The sequence below is a fragment of the Lepisma saccharinum genome, chromosome 25 (assembly GCF_977018435.1).
Source record: "Lepisma saccharinum chromosome 25, izLepSacc3.1, whole genome shotgun sequence".
NCBI lineage: Eukaryota > Metazoa > Arthropoda > Insecta > Zygentoma > Lepismatidae > Lepisma > Lepisma saccharinum.
Window position 1 is genome coordinate 51,665,169 of NC_139253.1, and position 23,486 is coordinate 51,688,654.

General features: G+C 36.4%; 1 protein-coding gene across 1 annotated transcript in view; it reads left to right on the forward strand.

Annotated features, from left to right (window-relative positions):
• LOC145978865 (protein FAM177B) overlaps positions 1 to 21,993 on the forward strand; it is a 34,111-nt gene extending 12,118 nt beyond the window's left edge. Inside the window, exons 4-5 of the mRNA XM_083111756.1 lie at positions 5,317 to 5,480; positions 21,906 to 21,993. Coding sequence (XP_082967882.1) covers positions 5,317 to 5,480; positions 21,906 to 21,957 — 216 coding nt within the window. The 3' untranslated portion in view covers positions 21,958 to 21,993. The remainder of the gene's footprint in view (positions 1 to 5,316; positions 5,481 to 21,905) is intronic.
• Positions 21,994 to 23,486: the final 1,493 nt, after the last annotated feature.

A 23,486-nucleotide genomic window follows, 5' to 3' on the forward strand; every position in this document is an offset into this window, starting at 1 on the left:
TGTGCTTGTGACGGCACTAGTTGATGTAGTCCTTTCACTTTCTGCCGTTCTGGTGTGGTTGTAGTGCTTCCTTCTTTTGCCATGCATCAGGGTTTTGGTGCTGTATGCGTCAGTTCTCGGTCTCGTAGTGTGCTTCCCCCGGTGGAGGCACATAGTGGTTCGGATCCCACTTTAAACTCTAGGTTAGGGCATTGCATGTAGGTATGGAAAAAAAAATAATTTTAAAATTATATGGTGCACCCCTCCTATGTTGTTTCTACTGGCAAAATATGAATGCATACCAAATTTTAGGTCATTTGGTGATGTTTTGACCCCCGCCCAACACGATTAACTGATTTAGTTTATTAATCATCGTTTTCCTACACTAAAATCATGACAAAAATGTTTGCATGTTTATTATACAGAGAAGACAAACTCCATATATAGTAACTAAGAAGTATGGTAATAGTGAACACACAATCATTTGAAATCACTTTACTGGATTTATGGTTTTGTGGAGGAGAGTGCTATTAAGTTCTTTAATGTCTCTTTTTGAAAATTGGGATTTTTTTTGCGGTGATATTCGACCACTTGCAATAAGAACTGTTTTTGTGTTTCATCATTGGTAACACTAGTTGAGAAGTCTTGGATTAGTTTCACAGCCCGTTCCGACAGATCATTCACCACTTTGACATGCCGCACATATGTCTCAGCTTCTTGGTAATTGGGATCATTATGCCATTCACTAACAGGTTTTCTTAGCCAGTCGCCGCCAATTCCCATACTGTGAAACAAGAACCAGGATTTAGGCCCAATAAGGGATGATAGTTTTGTACTGTGGCTAAGAATAGGAAAAGTTGGATGGCCCCTTTCAAACTCTTTTGGTCGAGGAATTCGGAGCAATGTTCGAGCAATCTGCTGCCGTTCTGAAGAGGAAAGTCTGTTTGAAAATAGAGAGAACACAGCACATTCTTCGGTTAAGTACCAGAAGTGCCTTTCCATGGCTTTTATGGCTGCATTTGCAACTTGAGGATCATGCTTGCAATACTTGTTCAAGTCATGCCATAGCTTGAGATCATGTATACACTGCATCGGCACCAATGGATGAAGAGAGCCAGTTTTCAATGTAGAATAGTGCATTAAATTTGCATAGTGCTTCCAGTTTACTGATCATGTCCTTGTCATATCCTGCTTGAGCACTGAAAGCAAACATCTTTGCAGGATACAAAATGGATGGCATCCATCGAGCTTGATGCGCTGCTCCTGGTTTCAGCCAGTGTATTCCTCTTTCAGGTGTCTCACCCAGAAGTATCAACATCAATTCAGCACTCTCCCGAAAGTCAGCGCGAGGTAGCAAGTTCTTTCTATTTGGAGTAGAAAGTATTCTCTTCAGTGATTGTATAGAATTTTCCATAGTGAGTTTCAAACTCCTGTCTTTGATTTCTAGGATGTTAAAACCAGCTTCTGTGTTAATAGTTGACCAAATAGAGTCTCTGAATTGAATGAAATTGGTGTTTTCAGGACCTGATGTTGCACCAAGCAATTCTTTGTGAACTGAACTCAGAATTCTTTCAAATATGTGATGCCGACAAGCCAGCATAAACAACTTCTTGTCAAAAAGGTTTTCCAGCCTAACACAAGCTCCAATTTTCCATCCTGAGTTTGAAGCTGTAGTGTCAAAAACAAGGGATCTCACATTATCTGAAATCTCCCATTCGTTTGCTAGGGCAAACGTAGCGCTTGCTTGTTCTTCACCTGTTGTGTTTGTAATTACAGGGATACCAAGAACTTTGCCTTCTTCACAGACTGGCATACCAGATACCAAAATCGCTAGTCTTTCTTTGTTTTCTTTTTTGAAGTCTGGAACCAGCTTACCATCCCAATGTAGTGTTGAGTGCTTCGGTGCTGTGAATGTAGCCTTAATTGCTTGCGCTGATGATTTCCTAACTTCCTTACCTGCTGTCCAAGTGCTTTTAATTGAAAGAGTTGCTTTTTTCAGTGGAACTCCACCTTCTGTAAGAATTGCTCCCATGAATGCTGTTCGTTGACCAGCTGATAGATTAAGCCTGTCTCCCATGGTTGATATGATTTTGCTTGTAAATGGATTTCTTGGTAGATTTAAAGGAATTGACGAACTTTTTCTATGAAGTGTTGTACCTGTACCTGTTGCACCACTGCTAGTTGAAGGGAATACAAACTCAGGATCTTCAATTGCATCAGGTTCAGCATCAAAGCCATCCGAATCACTTGAATCAAGGCTACCAACTTTATCAAATTCTAGGCTAGTACTTGTGTTTATGTTTGTCTTGGTTGAAGCTTCTTCTTGGCGACGCTTCTCCCTCGCAGCACGCTCTAATTCTTTATCGTTATGAGTTATTTTCCTCATACTTTTGCAAAGTATGTCATATCAAAAACACCTAACTCCATTTTTCGACATGACCTTTGATCTTCTAAGAATTGCACATCTTCCAGAATAATTTTCCTAGTCCTACATCTGTCATGTTCTATAATAGAAATAGCATTGTCATGTGCTATGTCAAAGAGTAGAAGAAGAGATTTGAGAAAGCTTTCACTCTCAGGTGGGAAGTTCTTCCTTGTTTTATGTTTCCGAAGATTTTCGTATTGCACAATTAATTTATTGAGTTTTACTTTGGAATGTCCTGCTCTGACAGGCGTCACTGGAATGCCAGAAAGCTCCCAAAACTTTTCTGCCTTCAGGATAACGAATTTTATGACATCATCCCTTTTATCTTCCTGCATGGGTCCACGATTGAGAAAAACAAAGTAGCGAAGCACATCCCCATTGGTGGGCAGTTGAGATCCTTTTTTCGGGGTCAAATCTTGCAGTAAATTACTTAAGAGCCACGTTTCAGACACTTCTCTATCATCCTTTCTAAGTACCGGGCGGTTTGGTGTGGATGAAATTGAAGGAACTGCTTCATGAGATGGTTATTTTCCCATATTTACACTCATATCTGCCTTGGTTACAACCTATAAAAGAAAAATATAATAGGTTACAACTTGTTGCCATGTTGTTAATGTCCGTAAAATGAACAAAGTATATAAAATTACAAACAACAGATCAGACAACTATTTTTGAGGTGGGCGGGGGTCAAAACATGGCCTACAGACCTGAAAATTTGCAGGCGATTATGTTTCAATAATAGTAACAATATGGCAGGGGTGCACAAGAAACTTTCGAAAAAAAAAATTTTTTGCAATGGTCTACTCTAGGTCCAGTCCCGATTAGCCTTACTGTGCATAAAGTGGACTTAAAACACCAAATCAATCAATCAATCGTAGTGTGCTTCCGTGGAACAGCATTTGTTCGCATGCACAGGCAGGCTTTTTTGCGAACACTGAAGCAGTGACGATTCCTCCATGTAGGAAGTGAGTAACTTCCTACAGTTTCATTTATACTTATTTCCAGTTTTCTACTTTTTAAGAGTTTAATGAGTGTTATAAAATTTTGAGCGCAATCGAGGTTCGCTACTCGCCTGTCAAGACTCAATGTGCTAGCTATCACCCGCTCGTTCCAGATCTGTTGCCCAAAGATGGCCGGCCGTCTTTGCCTACCGCTGAGGAACCTTTCTTGTCATCCTACAGACGGATGGGTGAGGGGCAGTGCAAGGGAGGGTGGGGGTACGTGGGGGATTGCCCAGTTATAGGGTCCACGAGGAAGGTCCTGTGGGTTCCTCAACAGTGATGCCAATTCTACCATAATGGTTCTAAACCTAGCAAAATTTGAACTTCGTTGGTATCTAGCACTCTGTGTTTGGCATAATGGGAATATCCAGCATCATCTCAAAAACGGGTGTCCCTGGGAAAAAGAGAAATTGAATTCTAATGAAGATATTTTAAGGAAATATTTATTTTTAAGAAAATCTCCAGATCTTGTTTGTACTTCTCTATTGGACTTGTTTCAAACAAAAGGAAGTATGCCGACCAAGTGACAAGCTGTTACAGGCCCTGATCCATCCTCTTGGTTTCATCCCCGATTTAACAAGGGAGGAACATTTCATAAAAGGAAATCGGTAGAAAGTTGGAGGTTACAAGTAAAACAAATGGACGCCGTTACCAGTCATGGAATTTTCTTCAACTTTTTTCAAGCACTATGCTAAACCCATTTTATTGAATGGTCGAAATTCCTAATGTTGCTTAACTACAATAAATGATCAATGACGCAGTTCACAACTCCAAAGTAGCAAAATAAAAATGAACTTAAAACTACTACACTCATCAGAAAATTATTATAATAAATTAATAATAATAATAATATCACATTTAGTGTTTGAAACCACCTTTTCTTATCAGGAGGTTGGTATTGGCAAAGCTGTTCTTAATCCACACGTGACAGGCAGGGAGGACCTGCAGCTAACATTACAAATCCAATGGCTAATCCAAAGTACAGGCGATGCATGTCACTATGTAATTGAACGCATTTTCGAAAACTTTCCTCGGTCTGTTTACCATAACTTCCTACACCCCAAAAATTCCACGAGTCTCCACTGCGCTGAAGGTCCGTGCTTGGTTTCTTGTGGTGTGGGGGGGGGGGGGGGGGAGCAGGTTGGGTGAGTATGCATATTCCTGATAGCAAGAAGCCAGGTTTTTTTGAGGGCAGCGCGGTTAGTGTTGAGGTCTGTGGGAGTGGTCACTATTGCATAGGTTTCTTTTGAGAACCTTTCCAAGGTGGATTTCGCTTGCATGACTATTTTGGGAAGTCTATGTTATGGTTTTTGTCTATAAGGTGGCAGGAAAGGCCTGTTCTCCTACTCCTCCTGAGTCGGTGGTCAGCATCATGCTCCTTGAGCCTATCATCAACTTGCTTGCACAAGTGCACGCAGATGATCATGTAGACGCCACTTCTTGCATTGGGGTTGGAGTATTATCATTTGAAATAGGTTTGGTTGGAGGCTATGGAAGGAGGGATTTGATCTCCTAGAAACTGTGCCTGGTTAGAACTTTAAAATTTCTTGGTTAGGTCAGGATGTCTGGGGAGGTGGATCCATTTTTCTTTTATTCTTTTTTCACATTTAAGAGTTTACTTTGTATTTTGCAGTTCATTTCGCATCATTTCATGACAAAAGATGGTAGGAAAATGTACCTCACACTTTTGAAAACATGATAAATGAACATTACAGTGTGTTATTTCACATTTCGTGTTTTCGTCAGAAACGAGATATGCATGCCCCTAGTAATCTGCATTGGTACTGGTTTGAAGCAGCATCGGATCAGCCCTAATTTGAGCATTAGCAGAGAATGCCTGGCAAAGACTCTGGCACCATTCCTGATTTTCTCAGTAAATTTTAACATTCCTAATGTTATTTTCCATTTCAGGAAGAAGAAGAGCGGAAGCAACAAGATTTGGAAATGGGAGGCTGGTCAGCAGGCTCTGCTCAAACCCTCGAAACTGGTGACAAAGAGAAACCTGGGCCTGATAAGGAAACACCTGGAAAGGAAAGCTTTGTGCACAAAGCAGCAGAGGAGAATGACGCGCAGAGGTATTAACATTTGAATGTGCATATATTTTTGTATGAAGCATCTTGCTAGTATTACATATCTGCTCTTAACTTTGCATGTGATATTGCATTTCTTGGCCAATGATTTTTCTTGCTGCGTTATCATAGAAGGAAAATTACTAAGCAATGAATATTTTATTTATTAATAAGAATAAATATTTTAATGTTATAGTTTCAAAAATTTAAATCTTAAGAATTAGACCTTGTGTTACACAAGACCTGTTATTTTTAATATCTAGTCTAGTAATAATTTTACATGTAATGTATTGTTATTTTTATTGCTAATGGTTAAAGAAGTATATATTAAGGTAGTTGTCTCCTGTATTGATCTGCACGAATACAGTGTTCTTATTTAAAAAAGAAGTTGTTTTCATCAATGAAAAAGAATTGAAATTCAGCAAATTTCATCTGTTACTAATTTAGGATTGCCAAAGAATGTTGACAGAGATTTCAAATGTCTCACTTTTGTATATAGTGTGGAAACGGTGACAATTCCTGATTTTAATATTAGCATTGTCATTTTTTTGCCTACATATTTTCCTAAGAACATGTTGATAGAAGTATATAACTTTAACTTTGTCCAACTTCTTGTTAAATGTGAAAGATAAATTGGTGTTGAAAGTGCCTTTCATTTGTTTGAAACAAATGTAACTTTTGAGTAAAATATAAGATCTGAATGTGGCAACTAAAATTCCAAATCTTTGTCACAGACGAATTTTAGAATAAACACAGTGAGTAAAATTCCTGTTGGTTGTTATTTTGTACATATTTTCTATAACTTCGAGTTGTGCAATTGGCTTTCATAATCAACTATCTTGTTTCAAATAAGTAGATTTCAAAGATACGTTAAAGGATTATTCATGATGTCAGTGTCATACTCAGTTATAACTTACTCTAAACTAAACAGACTGCGATCCTTGAGCAATTAATATTCTTTCTGCTGCTGATGATAGACTCTGTTTATTTTTGAATTGCTCATGAGAAGGTTAACAGGCAATATTGTCAGTATTGTCTGACTTATTTTGAAATGAGGTATACATTTTAGAAATAAAGAACCAAACTTGTGGATAGTGACAAATCTTTTAAAGGCTGATGTATTCTAGGCATCTTTTAATAGAGAATTTAGTAGAGAGTTGACTTTTATGCCAGAAAATATTGAGACATCCATACGCCTATGGTTAGAGACCTAGTTTTTTTCACTGTCCCTAATACACCAAAATTATGTCTTCGGTGTATTCCTAAACTCTTGGTATGCACACAATTTCAGTTACAGTGAAGCTGAGAAAATTACCAGTCACCCTCATTGAATCATACTTGTTGGATGATAACAATATATTTAGCCGGATCAGCATCACCAAATATAATTGAATTAGGAACAAGCAACTTTGATTAGCTACTAAGAGATTAAAAAATATTACATTTAAAAAATAATCATGGAACGTAATTATAAGTTTTGTTTAAGTCAGCTTTTGTGCACAGCTAGGCTAATTGGACTTGACCTACAGTTTAAAGTGGCATTCAAACCACTATATTTCTCCACCAGGTGTTGAACCCAGGACCCCTTGATTGTTGTCACTTTGCTATCGAAGAGTCCCTAATTATTATTATAGTAACTTTATGCAAGTTTCAACTCTTGCATAGCATATTTATTTTTCATTATGCTAATATGCAAACAAAAATGGTGCTAGAAACAAAGAATTATAAATTTATATTTCGATTTTCAATTGACAATTGAAACATTTGTGTAGGGTACTTTCTGAAAATTGCACAAGTTTAATGCATTAAACCAATTCTGGCCATTGGCCATTCCGTAAGTCCTGATGTGAAGATGTGAAGTTCAGTTACGGCATTCCTTAAGACTATTTTCATGTAATGTGTGAAGTTCGTTCTCTCATGTAACGCATGGATGTTTAATCAATGAAAATCGTCTGCGACTTGAAGACAATACATGTTCATTATGGCATCAAACTGCACTAGTTTGGTTTGAATGATTGATTGAGTTGGTGTTTTAAGTCCACTTTACACACAGAAAGGCTAATTGGGACTGGACCTACAGTTTAAAGTGGGATCCGAACCACTATGAGCCTCCACTGGGTTTTGAACCTGGGGCCCCTTGATTACAAGGTGACTACGCCACCACTGTGCCATCTGGGAAGACCTTGCACTAGTTTGAAAAATGCAACATAATTTGAACAGAGAACGATATGAAGCAAGATGCACACAATGAGTGTATCGTAACTCTTCTTAAAATTTGATTAAAATTAGCATAAATGTTTGCAGCCAAGTTTACTTTTAGCACATGGACATCCCTTCCACTGGACACCATGTGAGAACTTTCTGTAAACAAAACACTGCGACTGATGCTTTCGCATAGTGCATTCCTAAAGTAGGTAAAATAACTGATTGCACCAGGTTCATCATCTTTGTTCAATTTGTGTATTTCATGAAGACTTAAGGAGCATGCCTATAGAAAAAATCTATCAGGCACACTAACTGCATTTCTAAGCATCTTTTAATGTGAAAGCATTGATAAATTCCACAGAAGGTTATTTGGTTAATAATAAGGGAAGGATCTTGTGCACATAAGAATGTTTAATTGTACCATTGCACACGTGCAAACACTTCCAGGCAACAATTAACATATTTTAATGTTATTGCATTTGCAAGAAACTCTGGCCCTCTATCTGTGATTTAATAATGACTGGAAATTTAATTACAAAGTATTTTAAAAATATTATTTTATTTCGCATAACCAAAAGTGCTATTTATATGTCTATGTACTAGGGATGGGACCGATTAATCGGTACTCTATCGGTATCGGCCGATATAGGCATATCGGTGTATCGGTTTATCGGTAAAATTACCGATTATTTTACCGATCCGATATATCGATAAATATCTGATAGTTTAGTGGAAAATTCTGCCATTTTTGTTGTAATTTTTATGGATAATCTCCATGCCCTACTTTTTTCAAAAGTAAATGTCTAAGTATGCAATTTCTCTTGCACTGCAGTCACTTTGAAACACATTTTTTAAGGAGGTCAATGAACCTTTCAGGTTCTTCCAGGACCATTTCCAATTTTATATCGGATCGGTAGAATATCGGTTATCGGTATCGGTAAATTTTATATCGGTACTTTATCGGTATCGGCCAAAATTTCATATCGTCCCATCCCTACTATGTACAATCAAATCAGCCTTTTCATACCAGACAAAATCAATGAGCACTGCATAAGAAGATATGTGTCATAGTTGAACTTAGAAAGTTTATCATTTTTGACCTGAATTGTGTTTGTAAAACATTACTAGTACAGTAATAGCTTTGTAGAAAGATTAATTTGGAAAAATACAAAGTACCATTAAAAAGAAAAGAAGGTCTGCCATATTACCCATATATTGAGTACTTGGATGTTTTGTCCATTCATTTGTTAAAGTTATGGGACCATGCAAATATAATTAATCAAAATTCAGTAAGTTCTGAGTAAGATGGCAATTTAATAATTTATTAGTTTCTAAAATATCACATAATACTAAGTAGAAACTCTTTGCCATGTTGTCAACCACCAATTTCCACAATGTAAAGCAAGTTACAAAAGATTAATACCTGTACTTGTTTGCTGTGTATTTTCCTGCACCATAGTAATTTTTGTCACTCAAAATCTACATCTAAATGTGTTTGTTAAAGCTTTTTTTGTCATACATTTGTATTTCAAACAAACTAAGCATCATAATTTGCTTGTTTCCCTGAATTGTGATCCTTTAAAATACACATATTCTCTGTGGTTCAGAAATATGTTATTTCAAACATATTTTTTTTACACTGTCTACTGTATGGTAGATCATTTAAGATGTAACATATGTGAATATAACAGAATATTAGTCAAACAGTTGCTGAACATTCTCTACCGCAAGAATTCTTGAGTACTGTTATTCACAACAAAAAGAGGTAAAAGAAAAAAATGGAAATGTCTTTTAAACATGGGTGCTGCTTCTTCGATTTCTATCTGAGGCTTCTTTTATGTTTTAAGAATGTTGGTAGTTTGTTGTCAACTGTGGGTATTTTTCCCTCAATATTTTTGTTTTGGGAGAAAGTAATAGTTGGTTACAAATAGATGCATGGGCAACTGCGATGAATGAGTTTGGATTAAGTCATGAAGAGAAGTGGTCAACCAGAAGACAATGTACTTCCAAAAAATAGAAGAGAAGCAGTTTTTAAATGTGAGAAAACATCCCATGCAGAAAAGTTCATGGTTTTGCATGATATAATTCAGATAATTCAGTTTTGGATCGTCTACTTAAAATGTCTTTATGCAATGACAGTGAACTTAATTAAATACTGTATCAGTTCTCTGCATGGTACGCCTATGACCATATAGCAAGAGAGAAGCAACGGCATACCTCGCAGCTCTGAAGGCTGCATTAGTCAAGTTTGCAAACCTAAAAGTGGACTTATCACAGAAATAGGCAGAAAACACCTTCTGATGTGTTGCCTGAGACATGCAACTGTGGCAAGATTTTGATAGCTCACAGTGGGTTTGAGAAAATAATACTAGAAAAAATGCAACACAGAATGTTGTACACTACACATGTAACTTACTATATATCAAAATATTTTCTTATAACATAATAAACATTAAAGTTTTACATCTGCATATCACATAGTTTGAAGAAGTATTTTTTTTCATTTTGGTAAATGCATGTCGAAAGAAACATAGTCAATTTTAATTCTGTGTACAAGAGGTCAAGTAGCATCAACAGGATAAGCTCTATTTACATATCTAAATCATTATCTTTGCACATGGGTTTAATGCATAATAATAAGTATTAGCCATGGAGTAAAAAAGTTTGTGTGTTTGTAATTTTGATACATTATACTGTATTTTTGTATTGGATAGTTTACTACACATTCATTGGGTACTGTTATGAAACAAGTGTGAGTTTATGCTGTGATGTAACAATTTGAAGTCTGTGTTCTGGAGTTTTTCAAAAGAAAATAATTGAAAGCTAATAGCAATGACAACTTATTTATTTGTTCAGAACCAATGAACAGATTCGTTTACTAGTTTTATATTTTCTAATATTCTGTTGTAAATAGAAAAGAAACATGTTCTTCTGAATATATAAACAAGTCCCTTACTATTGAAAATCATTAATATGCTTATTGTTAATATTGCAAAATGGAATATGCAATTTTTCAATTTTAAGTAGAGATTTATTAATAAATTTATTTTCTAATGTACAGGTTGAGTCAAAAGTCATGTTACATAGGAATTTATGTGTGTGCCTTGAATATCAATGCATTTGTGCACGTGACATTTCTATTTCTCCAGGACCTTTTGCAGAACATCTGGCATAATCATGTCTGCACATTGCACAATGTGTTCATTCAGATGCTGGATGTTCTGAATCTAAACTGAATAGACGAATGCCTTTAAATGACCCCAAAGGGAAAAAATCCATTGGTGTCAGGTCTGGAGATTGCGTTGGCCACTCGACTGATCCATGCACCAGGAAACTGAACATTCAACCATTCACAGAAAATTAACCCATAATGAGGAGGGGCACCGTCTTGTTGAAACATTGTGGGGAAATCACCAGCTTCATTTTAAATGTTCAGGAACACATCTTCTTCAAAAAGATGTTTGTAACCCTCCGCGGTAAGAGTTCTTCGATGAAAAAAGGGTCGATTACTCTCTGTCCCCAAATCCCACACCACACCCTGCATTTTCGAAGGATCTGTCCAATGAGGATTTGTAGCACTCCATTACCTCCAGTTTCGTTTGTTAATTTCCCCATTTAATGTAGAACAATGCCTCGTCACTCAACAAAACAGTTGATGGAGTCAGGGTTCTCATTGATGCAGTTGCATGCCCACTCACAAAATTGTAGGTGACAGTCAGGATCATTCTCACTAAGGTGTTGCAACATTTAGATTAAAGTTTGGATCTTGTATGGATTCCACTTCTCCTTGTGCAGAGTGAGACACATACTTGATATGCCGTATTCTGTCAACAGATGTCGGGTGCTCTTCATGCAACTTGTTCACAGCTGCTAACACACAGGTTGATGTCCCTGTGGAATTCTTTGGTCTCCTACGAGTTGTTATCCACATTACTAGTCTCCTTAAATTGCTTTACCAATTTTGCCACTGCGTTGTGCATGATTGGTGCCCTGTCGTGATGTCTGCTGTTAAATTCTGCTGCTGCTTCTCTGTAGCTGCGACTGCCTGCCAGGAAAATCACCTCCACCCTTTTGTCTTTTGTCAGCATCTTCCTTCACTCGCTCACAGTGATGTGAAACAAGACAAAGAAAACTTCCTGTGTAACCTGACTTTTGACTCACCCTGTATTTTTATAATTTTTATTGCTTGTGTTTGCTATATTATGTGTTCTGAAGTTGCCACATTTTATGCATCTTTTGAATATTTATTGTTGCTATCAAGAGTGCAATACATAATTACTGAGTCAAAAAGAAACTTATTTTTTTAAACATGAATGATAATTTTATGAATATATATTCTTTGTTCTCCCTGTAGCATGTTTGAAAGCTATTATTAATGTTGTACATCACATGTTATTTTGTAATGGGTAATATATGTAATGGGTAAACTATCATAGCTGAAGTTATAGACCTTGAATCTCTGCCAATTAAAACTAAAACTGAACTTCATGGTGTAATAACCATTTAAGGGTGAAATTCTGCCAAGTAGCTTTTTAATTGGGTCATGCATGGTTAGTGCATCATGTCCTGATCTTCACTATTATCTCACTTTCTGGACTGAAGCCTCCTTTCTACATTTTTTAAGAAGCTCTCCAATTGTCACCATGTTGAGTAAACATGAAAATTTTGCAGCTCCCATCAGAGATAAAAGCTAGGGCAGGGTGCAGACAAAAAGCAAAGGAGTTAACAATTCAACTATGTAGAGCACCTTTCATAATTAAATAGCAGTATCTGCTTCTACAAGTCTTCTATTTCATCTGTTATGTTGATTCCTTTTTTTCTTAGAACGTGTTTTCCTCATATCTTGCATTTGGAGACACAAATTTATGGTTAATAGAACTTGATGTAAATCGCTAACCTTCTTCAATTGTGTATGGGGATAATTTGCTTGAATTATGCAAATAAATCTTATCTGTTTTGGGGCACCCATTCTGTGCTTTTTTTTCCATTCATCTTATCTTACCATCCGATAACCTTAAGCACAGCTAAAGGAAAGCAGAGCAGGTCTGTTGTGCTGCAGCTCTTGTTGGTTCAATCTAACCAGCAGTGTTAGAGATTGTAGGTGTGCAGAAGGAAATGCTGCGTGACATTTGTATCTTCCGGATATCAGTAACAATCACAGAGATTTGATTGCTCCATTTTGCATATTTCTGATCAAATTCAGTAATATTTGAGGACGCTGGTATTCGGATGATTCTAAAATTTACGTTAATTGTAGCAGCCATCACTACACTCCAACAGGCAAGCAGTCTCTTGTAACATGGCCAGGCGCACAGCACCAGGTTTTTTTTTTTTTAATTGAATTCTTTCATATACTGAGGAGGGAAATTGGGCGAATCTCAAAATATATTGCTTTCTTTGTGCAGTATGCTGACTCAATCAGGCAAACAACATCGAGCATGCCACTTGCGAAAGAAGGAAATTTTTTTGACACTAACGCGTTCATCTTTCTAATATAAGTGTGCAACCTGGTACTAGAGAAGGAGGAAAACTGCAAGCACGACACAAACGTGTCACTTGCAAGTCACAATAGAAAGACCCATTTTTGGAAAAGTAAACAGCTTGAGGCTAGTGAACATATTGTTGGAGTGTTGTGACTGCTCATAGTCAGTCCACAAGAGCCGCTTGTGTCCAAAACTCAAGGGTCACACTGTCGAATCAAAGGATGTGTTCACCACCGATGAGCCTGTCGGCCAATGGCAATTGAGCCAGATATGTGCAGAAAGAGAGCTCGCTCAGTCTTCCTCACCTTTACCTTCTCCGGTTGATGAAGCATGTTTCATAATTCGCTCAACAGCATTCATTCAGAGCTACATTCCCAGTGCCCTTCGATCCCTAGTGGCAAATGGAGTCACACAACAATCTATATACATGAATACTTTATTAGAGAATTTCTTACATAGTTCTTTGTGTTTAAAGTTTATTTTTTTAGTTTTGCTCATACAATAATAAGGGGCGATGTGTTACTTAACAAAAAAAGGTGACTGTTTTACTTACATAATCAGGTACGTGGTGCACTCAGTGCATCAAGACTGTATTTGAAATAAACGTGTTTCTACTAATGTAGACAAATGGAGATGTAACAAGGACACCTTCAACACATGACACCAGACACTTCACTGAATAGTGATAAAACTAATAATAGCGACAGAATACAATCAAAGAAAATGTGACAGTTTTACTTGCATGACCAGCCATGCTGCACACTAAATGCACCAATGAAAGAAGAATGTTTCTGCTGCACAGACAAAACGAGACGTAACAAGCATGCCTTCAACACATGACATCACACACTCCACAAACTATGAGATGCAGGGAAAAAGTAAGTGCATTCAATACATGTACGAATATTTCAGCACATTTTTAATGTCAAAGGATGAAATTGATAAATATATGTGCCACTGTTGATAAATAAGCTTGTTGAAATTATATTCTCATATAACTTTATTCAGCTGCTTCTACCCAGTACATGAGAATTTGAGGTAGGGAAAATACCAAAGATTAGTTTTATTTTACATTGGATATGTTATGTAGATTATAATTTCTTCATGTACTTTAGGTGTAATTGCTTGTTAAAATGTGTCAAATACTCAAGTGTTATGTATTTCAGAATTTACTCATGCAAAATATTCTCTTTAGTTACCTGTCATTCAGTGAACACTTATAAGTAAAATATCTCACGTACTTTTGGTGCACATTTATAGCTTTGCACTACTATCTGTTTCAAAGTGGGGCAATAATGTTGCATGCATGTTAATGGTAGAGAGAAAGATTCTGTCAATATTTTCTTTATTCTTAGACCCACTTTAGATGGAAACATTTCCTTTAACATTTTTGCTAGCATAAATACTATGTAAATGCTTCCAAAAATCTTATAGCAGAAAGTACTTTACACAGAAGCATTTCATGGAACATTTTGGTTAACACCTGCGATTACAATGAATAATGTATACAACACGAAAGGTACGTCGAGTTACACCATCTATGAGTACACAGTGTTTACAAATGTAACAACTAAATTATTCTTCCACACGTGTACTGTATACATTATAAAGTATGTATTTAAGCAGCATAATTGCTTTGTACCTTAAACCTTTTTATAGGAAACTTTATTCTTCTCAGCATTTAAAAATGTGAAGTGATATGTTGTTTACATCTTGCGCAGCCACCATTACATCTGCACTTGTGACCTAGAGGTCACTTATGATTGGTTATGCTAATGTTATGCTTATTCAGGGCCAATCCTATCCTTGAGAAATGCCATGAAATATGCCATGGCATTTGAAATGCCATAATATTTTTCACTTTACATGGTAACATTTTGGTCAAGGCAAAAATGGTAAGGAAAATGCTGTCATCTAAAGCGGGCCTTACATTTTTAATTTCATGCAGTATGTGTGTATGAAATAATATTTGCAAAAGTTTATTTTAAATTTTTCAGTGTTTTTTAATGTTTAATTTTAGTAAATATGTAGTAAACTAAAATCTCTTTTACATAATATTTTGATTAGTTTGGAATACTCTCAATGTGGTAAGAATTATAATCTCAATACTATAAGTGAAGACTACAACTTATTTGCTATACAGACTATTGTTTTGAGTAAATTATGATCCAAGAAATAGTGCAATTAAGAAACAACAGGAATATAAGTGTACATAGTAACTAGATTACTTTAGCAGTGTGAGAAAATTTTCTAGTTGCAAGTTTCTACAATTTTCTCGATAATCATTTTTCTTTTTTTTTCTTTTAAAAGTGTACATTAGTAAAAATTTGTATGCTGTTTGTATGTACTGTCATATAAATTAGAGTACAAATAGAGAATTAAGAAAATATGCTAATTGCATGTTGAGATGCAAATATGCTACATGTTAAAATTAAGTTATGTTGTACATTGGTTAGCATCCATTTTTTGATTGCAAGAGAGCTAGTATCTTTCTCCTCCTTATTTCATGTATGCAGTATGCTTTTATTTATTTATTTATGTTTGCCACAAGTGAGCTTGTAAAGATTTGGGACTTTATTTGTGTAGAAGTCTTGTTTAATAAAGTTTTACTTTTGGAAAACTTTGTTCTTATTTCGAAGTATTTTAAGGCTTAGATATTGAAGATAAAATATTGTGTATATGTGTGAGACTTGGCTACATTTAAACTCAATTCAAACATATATATTTCTATAGAATTTTAAGTTTAATCTTTGTTTGAATTGCTATTGTTGTTTTAAGTCTACTTTATGCACAGATAGGCTAATCAGGACTGGACGTACAGTTTAAAGTGGAATCCAAACCACTGTGCAATGTGCCTCTACTATGTATCGAACAAAAGACCCCTTGATTGCAAGGCTTGAATCTTTGTGTTCGTGTAATATTTATAATGCATGTAATTTATTCTAGAATCACACTCAAAATTCTACATTTGGAAAGTATTTTTTTACCCATTTATTGTAAGACAATAATCATGATATTTATGAAACTTATTGACTTTTAGATTGATGACTTCAACCTCCAAATGTATTTTTGGAACCATATATCATTAGAAATGCAATAGTAATGAATGTCTGTGGATAAAATTAAATATTGTATCCTTGTCGTGCTTTGCTTCAATATAATGGAAAGCATGGGCGAAAGTTCTTTTTTCTGTGCTTTGACACTTGTTACATCTTGCATTCTATGTGTATGATACTTGTAATGCTGGAACAGTCCATTATACATACAATAAGTATGTTATTGTCGTGATGAGTGCATGATGAAGGAATGGCATGCATAATGTGGTTTTTGTGTATTTTAAATTAAAATGCTTGTATGAAACTCCCATGATGATTTAATGGGGAAGTAAGGATGGGTATGTGATTTTGCTCCTATGAGTGCATATTGCTGTTAACCCAAGATGAATGAATTATAAAAACATTAATATATATTTGGTCTAGGAATTAATTCGTGCGGTTGTTACGCACACATTGAAGCTGTAGTTCAAACACAAAATACATAAATACCTTAAGAAAAATATTGTCCATCGCGAGCCACCACTTTCGCCCATCTGTCAGGCAAGTTACGGATTCCGTGGCGAAAGAAGTCCTCATCCTTTGAAGCGATCCAGTCAGAGAGCCATTTTTCGATATCTTCTGAAGAAGTGAACCGCTGTCCAATCAAATCGTTATTCATGCAATCGAACAAGTAGTAGTCCGAAGGAGCAACGTCTGGTGAATACGGCGGGTGGGGTAAAACTTCCCATCCGACATTTTCTAAATAGGTTTTGACCGGTTTTGCGACATGTGGGCGAGCGTTATCATGTTGAAAAATAAGTTTATCATGTCTGTTCTCCCATTCTGGTCGTTTCCTGGCCAGAGCTTGCTTCAAGCGCATTAATTGTCGTCGATAAAGTTCTTCATTAATAGTTTCACCCGGTTGCAGCAGCTCATAGTACACCACACCTTTCATATCCCACCATATACACAGCATAACCTTTGCACAGTGAATATCTTGTTTCGGTTGTGATGGACCTGGTTCACCTGGCTTCACCCAGACCTTTTTTCATTTCGGGTTCTCGTAATGGATCCACTTCTCATCGCCAGTAACAATGCGATGCGAAAACCCCTTTCTTTTCTGTCTTTGAAGCAGCAATTCGCAAATGGTTTTTCGTCTTTCAACGTCTCTGTCTTTCAATTCATGTGGAACCCAATGTGACATCTTTTGAATCATTCCCATGGCTTTGAGGCGTTTGGAAACTGTTGTTTGATCAACGCCTAATGCTTCTGCAAGTTCTTCCTGCGTTTGACACGAATCCTGATCGAGCAATGCTCTCAATTCTTCGTCTTCAAATTTTTTTGGCTGTCCAAGTTGCTCTTGGTCTTCCAGGCCGAAATCACCACTTCTAAACCATGCAAACCACTTCTGACACGTTCGCTCAGCTAGCGCATGGTCACCATACACTTCCACCAAAATACGATGACTTTTGATAGCACTTTTCTGCATGTTAAAGTAATGAAGCAGAACACCCCGCAAAAACACTTTATCTGGCACGAACTGCGCCATGTTCAGTTGACTACAAAATGCTGTTGTTGACGCGTCAATCAACTGCCCTATACTACGAACGATGCGCGCTGACAGGAGTTTTCAACGCATGTGTGGATACACGGAACTGTGGGACGATACGCTCGTTACGCCATCTCTTGTCCAGGTGCACGAATTAATTCCTAGACCAAATACTAGAATAGGGCAAAAAAATTAATGTCTTATTTCTGTTATATGGTAATAATTAAGACAAGAAGAAACAACTTCCATATTATCATATTAAATGCTTGTTCCCGTAGTACTCTTGAGTTTACAAAGCTCTAACCCTAGTTTGTTTCATCTACATACAACCAAGAAAAAGTGTAGCATAAGCATTAAGTAAACATTACATCACCTGCTATTCAGCGTCCAATAATAGCATGTAAATGGCAATGGCATTGGAGGAGAGAACTCTTATATACCTAGTCTTACCATAAATACTGTCACAAAGTTTTAAGTAAATTGACACAAAATGCTGAGAGATATTTTTATATCCTAATAACATTACTGAAATGGATGCATGACAAATCAAAATCACAAATCAATATTCACGCACACATTCCGTAAGTCTTTGTGGCCACGCATCAATTGAATTACGCAGCACATAGACTGGAAAATGAGCAACTGCCTTCAGAAGAGACCGACCACTTTAAACTTTCAATATTGGGATGTCTCTTCTTAAAAGCCATCTCCTGAATAAATAAAATAATGAAAACATTGGGATAATTATTAGCCTATAAAATCTGAATTCGATGAATTAATTGCCCCCCTAATCATGGATATCCGCAGACTTTTTCCACGGAGAAACAAGCAAGGTATTTTTCCATTGGGCATATTACCCCGATAATAGTGTTGCCCCTCAAAAAACACCACTTGAATTTGAAATTATCACATTATTGTAAATTACTATGACTGAAATCAAATTATACATGTGAAATATATACTTTTAGGTTGACATTCTATTTCTAAGGAGGAGGTGTGGCCATTCTTGCTCCCCCTTCCAGACGTCTATGTCCCTACATTATTATACTTTCACCTAGAAATTTGGTGTATAGGAATCTTTACGCCATTATTAAACGATATTATACTATTATTGCTCCTCTCCAACCTTGGATGGGAATCAATTCTAGGGGGACAGGGGGGCAAATATTGAGATGAAAGAAATCAAGGCTAGTAGTATCTCAGAGCAGGACAAAAATATACTCAAAATGGAATTTGTTTTCAAGTCTTTCTTGCATTATTTCTTCCAGACGGCCAAGAGCACCTGCAGGGAGAACATAGGGGAAATTGCCCCCCCTTGATATCAAATTTTGTACAAATAAAAATACATTTCGTAAAATTTTATTGCTCGCTTCGCTTGCAATATTTGCTTTTCTTATAGTCTTGTCAAGTTCAGAGCCGTAGCTAGGGGAGTTGGTCCTGGCGCCGAAATGAAAAAAATTGTTAAAGAATAACACGGCAGCCCATGAATTTTTTTGCGCCATATTAAATCAATGTTGTTTTCAGTTTGCAAAAATTTGGATCTACAAGTTTTCTTCCTCGCTTCACTCGCAATTTTAAAGTTTTCAGTAATGCAATGTACATTGCCAGAGAGAGAGAGGTTATAACTACCAAGTACTTCAGGCTCTTGCTGCTAAACTGTTTTGTCTTAAATGCATGGATACAATTGTTTGGAGAAAATGGAGCGCATCACATTTCAGAGACAATTTATTTATTAATTATGGTGCACTATGTTGATACATTAGACCATATATACACCGTGTGTTCATTTCGATCTTCAGCCGAGAGATCGGGAGAAGCGTGGCGGCGGCGCTGACGGAGATGCCGACATTTGCGCCCTGTAATGCCCGCTTATTTTTATGGACATATGCAGACATTTATATAAATATTGCAAAACGAGCACTAACCTGTGTTATTTCACGCAAAAGTTCTCCTGTAATTCATCCAAGTTCTGCCCTTATATGCACAAATAAATACGCTTTAGAAACGATGTTAAGAGCCACAGATAATAAAACATTTTAATCATAGTTTTGACCAGTAACGTCCTGCTTAAGTTTATATCCTTGAAAGAGTTTTGTGTCGATGGGGATCGTTTGGAGGTTTCGAATGTGCAACACTGTATCAAGATTACGCTGTAGAAGAAACCGTTAAAAGTCAATGGTTTTCGTGAGCTTCCTTGCAATCCGAAATCTCCGAGCTCGAGTTTTTTGTTCCTTCGCGACTAGATGAAGACAGAGCTGTGAATATAGTGGCAAACAGATGTAAACCAGGAGCGCGTTAATTTCGTACTGTGCGCAAGAGTGTTATTCTTGGTTACTTGCCGTTACTTGTTTGTGTTATTGCAGTGTGTATGTGTGTTGTGTCAGTGAGACGATTGGAATGCCAGCCGCAAGGTTCACGTTAGAACAAAGAATTTTTATGTATGACACTTATGTGAAAACAGACTCGTGTCGAGACGTGTGTAGGCAATTTGTACAGAAATTCGCAAGCGTTTCACCTCCACATAGAGATACGGTTAGACATCTTGTCCTTAAATTACGAGAAACTAAATCGTTAAATTTTAAAACACCTAAGCAAAAACGACTGATTCTAACCGAAGCAAAACTCGATGAAATTGGTGCAGCGTTAGAACGTTCTCCAAAGAAACCTCTACGCCGCGTTTCACAGGAGATGGGCGTGTCAAAATCATCAGCACATACAGCCACTAAGCTACTAAAATTAAAACCGTACTCTTATAACACAGGTTAGTGCTCGTTTTGCAATATTTATATAAATGTCTGCATATGTCCATAAAAATAAGTGGGCATTAGAGGCAGCAAATGTCGGCATATCCATCAGCGCCGCCTGCCACGCTTCTCCCGATCTCTCGGCTGAAGATCGAAATGAACACACGGTATAATGTATAGCCCAGGGGTTCCCAAACTTTTTGGTTTTCACGGCGCCCTTAGTGTTTCAAGATTTTCCCAAGTCTGAATGTAGGCCTATTTAACTTTTGCAATGCTCAGTTAATAGCACATATTTGGAACAATCATATCATTTCAGTGAAAATATTGGAACATTTTGCAGCGTGCTTGTAAGCTAGCCATGACGTCCCAGGGTGCTACTGCGCACACTTTGGGAAGCACTGGTCTAGCCTATACAGTGAGAAAAAATGAGGTTTTTCTTTCCCGACAACTTTCATCAAGGCTTTGCCCCTTCCCCCTCCCCCTAATCAGAGGGTCTGTGCACGCCTGACTTCAACATAGTACTATAGTCATTCCTAGGCATTCCTGCACATTACATTTATCAATGCAAGAAGGTATATCCATTACTCTTATCTTGATCTATTAAACTGGTAATGACTTATTTGAATTTAGTACTGTTCAGGCCTAAAAATGTGACTGCTGGAATCACACATATTTACATTGGAGATGAATAAATATCACTCTGAACCAATATTCACACCAATTCCTAGTAATACTAATACTTGAACTCTGAAGAAATTTAAGTTGTTCAGGATATTTCATAAATATTAATACATAATTATTCTATTGCAATTACACTACATGCATCTACCAGGTTAATAAATGCATATATGGGAAGTAATTTATCCACACACCCCCAACACCCCTCAAAATTTCAACACCCCTGTAAAATTTTTCACAAAGGCCCAAATTTTAGCTCCAAATTTACCATTATACCCCCTAAATATAAACTTAGATGAAAAATTGTGGATATACCCCTGCATAGGGGATAAAGAAAATATTAAAATAGCTGTCACTTAATCACAGAATCCTTTTCCTCCACAATACTTGTACAAAATAAATCTAAATTGTAAATTTTGCATGCTTACTTAGATATTTTGACTGTAAGAGTATTGTGTTGCATTTTGTGGACTTCGCATGATACCAAGATCCAGAAAATGATTTCAGTATCAGTGATTAAATTTGAATTAATACTTTCTGATATCAGTACACCAGCATATGTATCAGTTCAGCCTTAATTTTCAGATCTTTTTTCTTCTTTTGAAGTGTGTTATGGGAGTTACAATTAGTGCTGTGTGTTTAAATTTGTTCAGGATAATTACCAAACAATTTATGGCTTTCTTTTGTCTTCATTAGATATAGACTTTACAACTTTGTTTTAATCTTGTTTTTCAAAGGTTTTTGCAGTGGATTGCACCAGTAATGAGGCCAACACCATGCTATGTTTAAGGTACATTGTATATATATATATATTTTGCATGTTGTAAAGATCATGTATGGTGGCTTTTGTTTCGTAAGCTTGAAACATACATGGTGCTTGACAATTTTGTAATGTATACACTTTGAATATTTATGTGTATATTTCATTGATGAATATAAGTTGAGTGTTATTCTTTGTAACGCTATTTACTGTATACTTTGAACAACTTGTATAGGGTTTTGCAATAGGAGCTACTGGATGTTCTGGGGATAAAAATTCACAATAAGAAATCTTGTGAATGTCTTTATAATATAATCCATTACAATTAGGTATGAAAGACAATATTGCATAAATAGTCATCATGGCTCCTTTTTCATGATGTCACCTTTTATCTACATTTCTGCAGGCAATTTCATATAATTGTGACTTAATCTCAACAATCGTCAATTTTTTTTTAGCTCGGTGGTTGTTGGATCATTGGCATCCACCTTACCTTTCATGTAGCCCCAAACAACCCAGTAAAGTCAAATCATGTGATATTTTGTTTTCCATGTAGGACGTATGCAGAGTGAAATAATCATGTACTTGGTGAATGTGATTTTGCAGAACACAAATTACCATGTCTTCACAACATGCACACATTGTTATTCTATGTTTCACTCCATGACCACTTTTGTCATTGCTCTCAGTAGCTCTTATTGGGAAATTCTATTCATCTAAGAAAAAAAATATGGATAAAAAGTGCTTTTCCTCTCTAGCTGGATTTGAACTGGCTTTTTCCATCAAATATAGAGCTGCATGCCATAGTCAATATGCATGAACCAATATTTAATAATTATGAATATGAACTCCAATGACATAATTGAATTTTGCCTCCCTGCTAGCATAGTCTTAAGTAACATTGTCACCTTGTAATCAAGGGATCCTGGGTACACCCAATGGAGGTGTATAGTGGTTCGGATCCCACAATTACTCTGGTACAAAGAAAAGATGCTCCTGTGTGCACAAACACACAGTTATTGGTATTGCGAGTGATGATTCTTTAACATTAATGTGCTAACTATTGGTGTTAAATTGCATATTGCATTCCTGTTAAATGTTATGAGGAAACGTGACAAGCAGTAAAGTGTGGAGTTTCAAGATTTGGATTTAAAAATTGTTGTTCAATGTAGCTTTCAACACAATATCTGCAGCTGAAAAAGCATTAGATTATGTTTTATGAGCTAGATTTTTCTCTTCTTTTTTTTTGTATTGTTGTGATTGTTACTAAGAAGACTGCTTTCTTTTAAAATTTTGTAAATGGTGATCTCAATGTAAATGATCATTTGTGGTACTACCATGAGTTTGTATTGAAGCTTTAAAATTTAACTTTCTGTTGTTCCCATGCTGTTGTAAAGTTTACAACGGGTGTTACTTTTATTTTGTGTTGAACGATGAGGTGAATAATTGCAGCTACTTGACTTTCTACTGTAATATTGTGGACCAAGTTTGTTTTCTTTGCCCCTGAATGGGAAGCAACCTTGTTGTACATTTTATAGCACACAAGGTTTGTTGTGTA